At 41.8% G+C, this 11,461-nt stretch overlaps 1 protein-coding gene across 1 annotated transcript; it reads right to left on the bottom strand.

Annotated features, from left to right (window-relative positions):
* Positions 1 to 1,276: 1,276 nt before the first annotated feature.
* On the bottom strand, positions 1,277 to 2,397 carry LOC130957162 (uncharacterized). The gene is made up of 2 exons (XM_057884037.1): positions 1,923 to 2,397; positions 1,277 to 1,788 (listed from the first exon to the last, which is right to left on the bottom strand). Exons 1-2 carry the CDS (start codon positions 2,395 to 2,397, stop codon positions 1,277 to 1,279), a joined length of 987 nt encoding a protein of 328 aa, XP_057740020.1.
* Between the last annotated feature and the right edge of the window lie 9,064 nt (positions 2,398 to 11,461).

Below are 11,461 nucleotides of genomic sequence, written 5' to 3'. Positions count from 1 at the left end.
TCATTAATTGTTCATCTGGAAATTACTTTTGAGCCAATGAGATATGAACTAAACTTATCAAAAGCAAAAACTATGGCTAAAAGTTCTTTTTCCATGGTGGTATAGTTCCTTTGATTCTCATTAAGGACCTTGCTAGCATAGTAAATAACATGTACTAGCTTGTCTTTCCTCTGTCCTAGAATAGCACCAACAGCAAAATTAGATGCATCACACATTAGTTCAAAGGGAAGGTCCCAACTTGGTGGTGCTATAATTGGTGCAGAGGAGAGTTTCTTTTTGAGTTCATCAAAGGCTACCATGCACTCTCTATCAAAAAGAAAGGGAGTATTTGAGACAAGTAGGTTGCTAAGGGGTTTTTGCAATCTTTAAAAAATATTTAATAAACCTCCTATAAAACCCAGCGTGTCCCAAAAAACTTCTGATTGCTTTGACATTGCAAGGTGGAGGTAATTTTTCAATTACTTCAACTTTTGCCCTGTCTACTTCTATGCCATCTTTTGAAATCTTGTGACCAAGAACCACCCCTTCGGTCACCATAAAATGGCACTTCTCCCAATTTAAAACCAGGTTGGATTCTTGACACCTTTTTAGCACAAGAGCAAGATGGTATAGGCAATCAGAATATGAGTTCCCAAACACAGAGAAGTCGTTCATAAATACTTCTATGAACTTCTCAATCATATCTGAAAAAATGGAGAGCATGCACCTTTGGAATGTTACAGGTGCATTGCACAATCCAAAGGGGATTCTCCTATAAGCAAAGACACCATATGGACAAGTAAATGAAGTTTTTTTCCTGATCCTTGGGGTCTACAACAATTTGATTATAGCCCGAATATCCATCCAGGAAACAATAATACTCATGTCCTACAAGTCTTTCAAGCATCTGGTCCATGAATGGTAGGGGAAAGTGATCCTTCCGGGTGGCTTCATTAAGTTTCCTGTAGTCAATGCACATACGACATCCGGTCACTATCCTTGTGGGTATCAATTCATTTTTCTCATTTGCCACAACAGTGATCCCTCCCTTCTTAGGGACTACTTGCACCGGGCTTACCCAAGGGCTGTCTGAGATGGGGTAGATCACCCCTGCTTGCCACAATTTAAACACTTCTTTCTGAACCACTTCATTCATAGTTGGGTTCAGCCTCCTTTGTTGTTGTCTTGAGGGTTTAGCATCCTCTTCAAGTAAGATTTTATGCATGCATATTGAAGGACTGATCCCCTTTAAATCTGAAAGTGTCCAGCCTATGGCATCCTTGTGTTGTCTCAGTACTTAGATAAGTTCCTCTTCTTGTTCCTTACTCAGACTTGAATTTATGATTACTGGGTGAGTGTTGTTAGCACCCAGATATGCATATTTCAAGCTGGGTGGTAAGGCTTTCAGCTCTAGTTTTGGTGACTCTACATCCTTGTTGTCTGTGGTAGTTGGCATGATTGAGTTCCTCATGGTTGCTTGTGGTAGTTCTCCATCTGGTGCTTGTTCTAGCTCAATGCTTTCTCCACATTGTTCTTTTTCCATGACTTCTTGAACTATATGTTCCATGGTGTCTACCAGCATGCATTCTCCTATGGATTCTTTGGGGTAACTCATTTCTTTAAAGACGTTGAAGACCATTTTCTCTTCATGCAATCTCAAGACTAGTTCCCCTTTCTGCACATCAATGATGGCTCCAGCAGTAGCTAGAAATGGTCTTCCCAAAATAATTGACGTGTTGGCCTCTTCTTCCATGTCCAGCACAACGAAAGCAATAGGGAAAATGAATTCTCCTACTTTCACTAACAAGTCTTCCACCACCCGATGTGGAAACTTAAATGTTTGTCAGCCAATTGGAATGCCATTCTTGTTGGCTTGGCTTCCTCAATCTTCATCCTTCTCATCATGGTTAGGGATATAAGATTTATGCTAGCTCCCAAATCACACAAAGCTTTCTCAATAGTGATGTCCCCTATGATGCAAGGGATTTGAAAACTCCCTAGGTCTTTCAGCTTTTGAGGCAGCTTCTTCTGTATGATGGCACTGCATTCCTCAGTCAATACTATGGTTTCTTTTGCCTCCCAGTTCTTCTTTTTGGTTATAAGCTCCTTTAAGAACTTGGCATAGAGTGGCATTTGTTCTAATGCCTCAGCAAATGGTATGTTGATTTGGAGCCTCTTGAAGATCTCTAGGAACTGGCCATCCTTTTCATTTTTTCTCAATCTTTGTGGGTATGGTGCCTTTGGCACATAGGGCTTCAAGACTGGTTTTGGTGGAGGTGAAGCTGGGATCTCCCCTTCATCCTTGTTCCCATGCTTTGATGTAACCTCTTCATGATTATCTTTGATTGGGGTTCCTTCCTCTACAACCTTCCCACTTCTTAGAGTTATGGCTTTGCATTCCCCTCTTGGGTTAGCCATGGTATTGCTGGGAAATGTGTGTGTGGGAAGTGGGATTTGCTTGGACAAAATCCCCACTTGTGCTTCCAACTTTGAGATTGCTGTGCCTTGATTTTTCAGATTTGACCTGTATTCCTCTTGATTAGTATCTATCCTTCTGTTAGTTTGTGCTTGTCTGTCCATGAGGGTGGAGACAGCTCCTGAAATCTGGGATGATAGTTGTGCTATTGCAGCCTCTATCCTCTCAAAGTTGCTCTTGATTTCGCATGGTTGCATAGTTGAGGATGGTTCATCTTGATTAAGGTTGTTGTGTATGGGTTGGTTGTTATGGTATGATGTATTTTGTGTGTTATGGTAGGGTTTATGGTTCCTTGTTTGATGGTTGGGGTTGTGGTTATGATGCTGATTTGATGGATAAGGCTTGTTATGGTCCTGGTTGTGGTTCTGTTGATTTCTCCACCCAAAGTTTGGGTGGTTCTTCCAACCTGGGTTGTATGTCTTAAAGTGTTGCTCATATGGTGTTCTGGATGAATTGTTCACATAATTAGCTTGTTCTCAGTCACCTTCAGATTCAGGCGTATTCCCTTCTTGTTGAGGAGTTTAGTCTTGAATGACTTAAGCTTGGTTGGCCTCCATCCTCTTGGTTAAGGCTGCTATTTGTGTTGCAATTGCCTTGTTCTGAGCTAACAAAGCATCTACAGAATTGATTTCTCGTACTCCCTTCTTCTGAGTCCTTTCTGAGGTATAGAAATACTCATTTTCAGCTACAGTCTCAATGACATCTATGGCCTCTTCAATATTTTTCTTTTTGTTGAGTGAGCCTCTAGAAGAATAATCCACTGCATTCTTTGCTTCATAGGATAGTACCTCATAAAATATATGTAGTTGTACCCACTCATTGAACATTTCTGGTGGGCATCTTCTTGTCAGATCTTTGAATCTCTCCCAGGCCTCATACAGTGTTTCTCCATCTTGTTGTCTGAAAGTTTGCACCTCAGCTCTCATTCTATTGATTCTTTGTAGAGGGTAAAATCTTGAAAGGAATTTGTTCACAACCTCCTCCCATTTAGTTAGGCTATCCTTGAGGAATGATTCCAACCACTTTACTGCCTTATCTCTGAGTGAGAAAGGGAACAAGAATAGTTTGTAGATGTCAGGGTGTACCCCGTTGGATTTTACAATATCACATATCCTCAAGAATGTGTTGAGATGTTGATTAGGATCTTCTTGTGCACTTCCTCCATATGAGCAATTATTCTGAACAAGTGTGATGAGCTGAGCCTTCAGCTCAAAATTATTGGCATGAATTGTTGGCTTTAGGATCCTGCTGCCACAAATTCCTGGGTTTGGGTTGATGTAGGAGTCTAAGACTCTCCTTTCTTGCCCATTATGATTGATTGGGCCTCCTCTGGCATGGTTATGAACTTCTTCCTCATGGTGATTCTCCATATTCTCATCTATGTTTGTTTCAAAATACTCTTCCTCTTCCTCAGCACCAACAACTCTCTTCCCTCTTGCTTCCTTCCTTAATCTAAGGAAGGTCCTCTCAGGTTCAGAATCAAAGGAAGTTGAGGCCCCACTTCTCCTACCTGTCATACAACAAATAAAGGTAAAAAAAAAGCAAGAAAGAAAATGGATGAAGAAATGACTTTTGTTAGAGTAGTTGTTAGTGTGAGTGGTGCAATTGATCGAACAGTTAGAAGAGTAGAAATATGGATATTGAATAGAATAATCAAAGAAGAAGGAAATAGAGCTCAAAAAATAAAAAAATGCTAAATAAAAGAAATTAAAATAACAAGGAATTTAAATTGCTTAATCTAGCTCTCCAATCAATTTAATCACTGTCAAATTTAAGCCAAACCCCGGCAACGACGCCATAAAACTTGATGATCTCTAATTCACACCCCATTCAAAAATTAGTGAATTAGTTCTTTTGGCAAGCGCACCAAAATTATCGCCAAGTAATAACCCACAGTGGAGTGGGATCGTATCCACAGAGATTGGCAAATTCAAGCAGTTTTAATTGATTATGAATTAGTCAAGCGGATCAATAAGATTGTGAAGTGTAGAATTGTAAATGACATAAATGTAAATGACTAGATTTTAAAGAAAAGCAATAAAGTGCAGAAATGGAAATTGTAGAATGTAAAGTGCTGAATCATAAATGACTTGAATGTAAATGGGAGTGGGGAATTGCTGAATGTAAAAATTAAACTGTAAAGAAATGGATAGATAAGAATGAGTAAATTCATTGAGATTGGGAGATGTTGTCTCTTTGGATCAAATCTAGCTTATATCCTCTTCAATCATGTAACTCATTGACCTCTTGGCAATCATGATTGATTGAGCCTCAATCCCTTGGTGACTCAATCTCTCATATCTTGATCAATAGCCAATTCCTTGGTCTAATTATTCATGAAAAGAGATATGCTTGGTCCCTGATTATACCACACACCCTTATATGTCCAGGTAGAGGGAGGATTATATGTCACGTATCCAAACACCAAAACCTAGATTCTACTCAAGTGTAAGAAGGGATTTCAAGCATGGTTTCATGTTTCCTTTCCCAAGGTTCCCATGAAACCCATTTGCATTCAATCTCTTTCCCAAGATAATTGAACACTAAGCATTAAGAATGAAATTCCTTCTAGCAAATCAAAGAGAATATCAAGAGAAGAATAATTTCACTATTATCAATCCATCAAGTACAACAGAGCTCCCTCTCTCAATGAGAGGGAAGTTAGCTACTCAAAGCTCAAAAAGTACTCAAAAGTGAAGTGTAAAAGTGGATCTAAAAACTGACTACTTAACCCCCCCTTCAGTACTCCTTGGGGGTATTTATACTACTCCTAGTAAAATAAAAGAATTACAAAAGTGAAAAGAGAAAATTACATTTTGGAGGGAAAAGAAAACACTCAATGAGCGTGACTTCTCAGCTGGCGCGTGGCTGGCGCTTTGCTGGCGTGTCACGTGCCCTTCATTTCTAGCTTGGCGTGCCACACCCAATCCTTCAAATGGCACGCTCGTCCCTTTGTTAACCTTGGCGTGCCACACCTTCAAACTCAAGTGGCAGGCCATAATAGAATTCTTGTGTTGGCGTGCCACGCCTTCGAACTCAAGTGGCATGCCCTTTGCCTTTTTCCACTTTTCTTTGCCTCTGGAAACTTGAACTAGCGTGACATGCCCAGGGTCTGGCGTGCCATGCCCTTGCTGTGAGTTTGGCTAAGCTCCTCTGGAAAGTTGCATTAGCTTGGCACTTCTAGGGTCTGGCGTGCCACGCCCCTTTGTGAGTGAGTGGTTCCTCTGTTTGGCATGCCACACCACGGACTCAAGCGGCACGCCCCAATGCTTCCTTGCCCTCTGAATGACAGTGGCATGCCACGCCTGGTTGTGCAAGTGGCACACCTAACTGAGGAATGGTGAATGGCGTGCCACGCCTTCGATACCAAGTGGCACGCCCCATGTAATTGGCCTCCTTCATCCTCTCTGGAAACTTGTACCAGCGTGCCACGACTGAAGGCTGGTGTGCCACGCCCATAATCTTGCCTTGATTTCAGTGGTTGGCGTGCCACGCCTCAGTTTCAAGTGGCATGCCATAGTGAGATGCTTGGGTTGGCATGCCACACCTTCGATACCAAGTGGCACGCCCAAGTGACATTGAGAGGTTGGCGTGCCACGTCTTCGACTTCAAGTGGCATGGTGCACGAAATTGTGATCACTACTTTTACACAAAACAATCCCCGGTAATGAATCCAAAAACTTGGTGCTCAATACCATGGCACAACTTCGCACAACTAACCAGCAAGTGCACTGGGTCGTCCAAGTAATAAACCTTACGCGAGTAAGGGTCGATCCCACGGAGATTGTTGCTATAAAGCAAGCTATGGTCACCTTGTAAATCTCAGTCAGGCAGACTCAAATGGGTATAGTGATAAACGAATAAAGCATAAAGATAAAGATAGAGATACTTATGTATATCATTGGTGAGAGCTTCAGATAAGCGAATGAAGATGCCTTCCCTTCCGTCTCTCTGCTTTCCTACTGTCTTCATCCAATCCTTCTTACTCCTTTCCATGGCAAGCTCATGTAGGGTTTCACCGTTGTTAGTGGCTACCTCCCATCCTCTCAGTGAAAACGTTGCCTATGCTCTGTCACAGCATGGGTAATCAGCTGTCGGTTCTCGGTCAGGCCGGAATAAAATCCATTGATTCTTTTGCGTCTGTCACTAACGCCCCGCCTGCTAGGAGTTTGAAGCACGTCACAGTCATTCAATCATTGAATCCTACTCAGAATACCACAGACAAGGTTAGACCTTCCGGATTCTCTTGAATGCCGCCATCAGTTCTCGCCTATACCACGAAGATTCCGGTTAAAGAATCCAAGAGATAAACACTAGAGCCTTGGTTGCTTGTAGAACAGAAGTGGTTGTCAGTCACTTTGTTCATAAGTGAGAATGATGATGAGTGTCACGGATCATCACATTCATCAGGTTGAAGAACAAGTGATATCTTGGACAAAGAACAAGCGGAATTGAATAGAAGAACAATAGTAATTGCATTAATACTCGAGGTACAGCAGAGCTCCACACCTTAATCTATGGTGTGTAGAAACTCCACCGTTGAAAATACATAAGAACAAGGTCTAGGCATGGCCGTGAGGCCAGCCTCCCAATGATCTAAGAACTAGATGTCCAAAGATGATCAAAGGATCAAAAGAAATCCAAAGATGAAAAATACAATAGTAAAAGGTCCTATATATAGAGAACTAGTACATAGATGAGTAAATGACATAAAAATCCACTTCCGGGCCCACTTGGTGTGTGCTTGGGCTGAGCAAATGAAGCATTTTCCTGTAGAGACTCTTCTTGGAGTTAAACGCCAGCTTTTATGCCAGTTTGGGCGTTTAACTCCCAATTAGGTGCCAGTTCCGGCGTTTAACGCTAGAATTTCTGTCGGTGACTTTGAACGCCGGTTTGGGCCATCAAATCTTGGGCAAAGTATGGACTATCATATATTGCTGGAAAGCCCAGGATGTCTACTTTCCAATGCCGTTGAGAGCGCGCCAATTGGGCTTCTGTAGCTCCAGAAAATCCACTTCGAGTGCAGGGAGGTCAGAATCCAACAGCATCTGCAGTCCTTTTGAGTCTCTGGATCAGATTTTTGCTCAGATCCCTCAATTTCAGCCAGAAAATATCTGAAATCACAGAAAAACACACAAACTCATAGTAAAGTCCAGAAAAGTGAATTTTAGCTAAAAACTAATAAAATATACTAAAACTCAACTCAAACTACTAAAAACATACTAAAACAATGCCAAAAAGCGTACAAATTATCCGCTCATCACAACACCAAACTTAAATTGTTGCTTGTCCCCAAGCAACTGAAAATCAAATAAGATAAAAAGAAGAGGATATGCAATGAATTCCAAAAACATCTATGAAGATCAGTATTAATTAGATGAGCGGGGCTTTTAGCTTTTTGCCTCTGAATAGTTTTGGCATCTCACTTTATCCTTTGGAATTCAGAATGATTGGCTTCTTTAGGAACTCAGAGTCCAGATAGTGTTATTGATTCTCCTAGTTAAGTATGATGATTCTTGAACACAGCTACTTATTGAGTCTTGGCTGTGGCCCAAAGCACTCTGTCTTCCAGTATTACCACCGGATACATACATGCCACAGACACATAATTGGTTGAACCTTTTCAGATTGTGACTCAGCTTTGCTAAAGTCCCCAATTAGAGGTGTCCAGGGTTCTTAAGCACACTCTTATTGCCTTGGATCACAACTTTATTTCTTTCTTTTTCTTTCTTTTTCTCTTTTTTTTCGTTTTTTTTTTCGCTTGCTTCCTCTTTTTTTTTTGTATTCACTGCTTTTTCTTACTTCAAGAATCATTTTTATGATTTTTCAGATCCTCAGTAACATGTCTCCTTTTTCATCATTCTTTCAAGAGCCAACATTCATGAACCACAAATTCAAAAGACATATGCACTGTTCAAGCATACATTCATAGAACAAAAGTGTTGCCACCACATCAAAATAATTAAACTGTTATAAAATTCAAAATTCATGCAATTCTTTTCTTTTTCAATTAAGAACAATTCTTAAGAAAGGTGATGGATTCATAGGAGATTCATAACTTTAAGGCATAGATACTAAGACACTAATGATCATAAGACACAAACATAGATAAACATAAGCACTAAAATTCGAAAAACAGACAATTAAAGAACAAGGAGATTAAAGAACGGGTCCACCTTAGTGATGGCGGCTTGTTCTTCCTCTTGAAGGTCTTATGGAGTGCTTGAGCTCCTCAATGTCTCTTCCTTGTCTTTGTTGCTCCTCTCTCATGATTCTTTGATCTTCTCTAATTTCATGGAGGAGAATGGAGTGTTTTTGGTGCTCCACCCTTAGCTGGTGATGGGCTTGTCCTCATCAATGGGGGTGTCTACTTCTATGTCAACTCCTACTGAATAACAGAGGTGACAAATGAGATGAGGAAAGGCTAACCTTGCCAAGGTGGAAGACTTGTCCGCCACCTTGTAGAGTTCTTGGGCTATGACCTCATGAACTTCCACTTCTTCTCCAATCATGATGCTATGAATCATGATGGCTCGGTCTAGAGTAACTTCGGACCGGTTGCTAGTGGGAATGATTGAGCGTTGAATGAACTCCAACCATCCTCTAGCCACGGGCTTGAGGTCATGCCTTCTCAATTGGACCGGCTTCCCTCTTGAATCTCTCTTCCATTGTGCGCCCTCTTCACATATGACAGTGAGGACTTGGTCCAGCCTTTGATCAAAGTTTACCCTTCTAGTGTAAGGATGTTCATCTCCTTGCATCATGGGCAAGTTGAATGCTAACCTTACATTTTCCGGACTAAAATCCAAGTATTTCCCCCGAACCATAGTAAGATAATTCTTTGGATCCGGGTTCACACTTTGATCATGGTTCTTGGTGATCCATGCATTGGCATAGAACTCTTGAACCATCAAGATTCCGACTTGTTGAATGGGGTTGGTAAGCACTTCCCAACCTCTTCTTCGGATCTCATGGCGGATCTCCGGATATTCACCCTTTTTGAGTGAAAAGGGGACCTCGGGGATCACCTTCTTCAAGGCCACAACATCATAGAAGTGGTCTTGATGCACCCTTGAGATGTATCTATCCATCTCCCATGACTCGGAGGTGGAAGCTTTTGCCTTCCCTTTCTTCTTTCTAGAGGTTTCTCCGGCCTTGGATGCCATAAATGGTTATGGAAAAACAAAAAGCAATGCTTTTACCACACCAAACTTAAAAGGTTTGCTCGTCCTCGAGCAAAAGAAGAAAGAAGAGAGTACAAGAAGAAGAAATGAGGAAGAAGGGAGTGACTTTGTATTCGGCCAAAGAGGGGGAGAAGTGGTTTTTAGGTTGTGTGAAAATGAAGGGGTGAAGAAGGGTTTATATAGGAGAGGGGGGAGATGGGGTTCGGCCATTATGGGTGGGTTTGGGAGGGAAAGTGGTTTGAATTTGAAGGGTGAGGATGGTGGGGTTTTATGAAGGATGGATGTGAGTGGTGAAGAGAAAGATGTGATTTGATAGGTGAGGGGTTTTTGGGGAAGAGGTATTGAAGTGATTGGTGAATGGGTGAAGAAGAGAGAGAGAGTGGTGGTGGGGTAGGTGGGGATCCTGTGGGGTCCACAGATCATGTGGTGTCAAGGAAAAGTCATCCCTGCACCAAATGGCATTCAAAATCACGTTTTGAGCCATTTCTGGCGTTAAACGCGGGGCTGGTGCCCATTCCTGGCATTTAACGCCAGGTTCTTGCCCTTTTATGGCGTTTAACGCCAGTCTGGTGCCCCTTTCTGGCGTTAAACGCCCAGAATGGTGCCAGACTGGGCGATAAACGCCCAACTGCTAGCCTCACTGGCGTTTAAACGTCAGTGGGTTCTTCCTCCAGGGTGTGCTATTTTTCTTCCTGTTTTTCATTCTGTTTTTGCTTTTTCAATGGATTTTGTGACTTCTTATGATCATCAACCTATAAAAAAACGTAAAATAACAACAGAAAATATATAAAATATAATCATTGGGTTGCCTCCCAACAAGCGCTTCTTTAATGTCAGTAGCTTGACAGAGGGCTCTCATGGAGCCTCACAGATACTAATGAGCGGATAATTTATACGCTTTTTGGCATTATTTTTAGTATGTTTTTAGTATCTTTTAGTTAGTTTTTAGTATATTTTTATTAGTTTTTAGTTAAAATTCACTTTTCTGGACTTTACTATTGATGACAAGTCATCATATACCCATTTTTCAAGATAATCTCACTTGTTTTGTTAGCATTTATGCACTTTCTTGCATCCTAAGTAAGTGATTTGGAGTGAAAATGCACAACTTCTCTAAATCAAGCAACCACTATGAAATTAATGTTAAATCATGAGGTTTAAGCTAATTTTAATTGCATTTTAATTGATTTATAAGCCTCTTGAAATTAGTGATACTTTGAGTGGTTGTTTGGTTTATTATAGGTGAAGAAAAGAAAAGAAAATGAAAAGCGTGGCCTAAGAAGCGTGACACAAGAAAAGGAAAGCGTGGCCAAAGGGGAGAGAAGCGTGCCGCATCACAATGGAGGAAGCAACCTTGCCCTCCACAAGGGCAGACTGCCCTCTAGGAGGGCAGCATTAAGTGACCAAGCAAGCAAAGGCAACCCTGCCCTGCCCACTCTAAGGGCAGAGCACAAAATGGTGCCTTGGAGCCAAGAGAAGCAAACTCTGCCCTGCCCTTGTGAAGAGCAGGATCGGGCTCCATGAGGAAAAAAATCAAGGTAAAAATGTCAACAATGCAAGCCACAAGGTTCGAACAAAGAACTATGAGGAAGCCAAAGACTAAGGGTGACTAGCGTGCCAAGAAACCAAGAAAATAATTAGCGTGCATGCCTCCGCCCAGTTTCGAACACGGGCCATGAAAGAAGGATCATTGCCCTGCCCTTGGCGCGGGCAGGGCAGAATCGTGAGTGTGCGCATCAAGAAGCACCAACCGCACGCGCAACAGCCTCTGGCGCACCAACCTCGTGCCAAACGCACACCACGCAGCACCAAGACGCATCAT

This window comes from Arachis stenosperma, chromosome 10 (genome assembly GCF_014773155.1).
Source record: "Arachis stenosperma cultivar V10309 chromosome 10, arast.V10309.gnm1.PFL2, whole genome shotgun sequence".
NCBI classification, from domain to species: Eukaryota; Viridiplantae; Streptophyta; class Magnoliopsida; order Fabales; family Fabaceae; genus Arachis; species Arachis stenosperma.
Note: the sequence above shows the minus strand (reverse complement) of the source record. Positions and strands in the feature narration are given on the sequence as shown.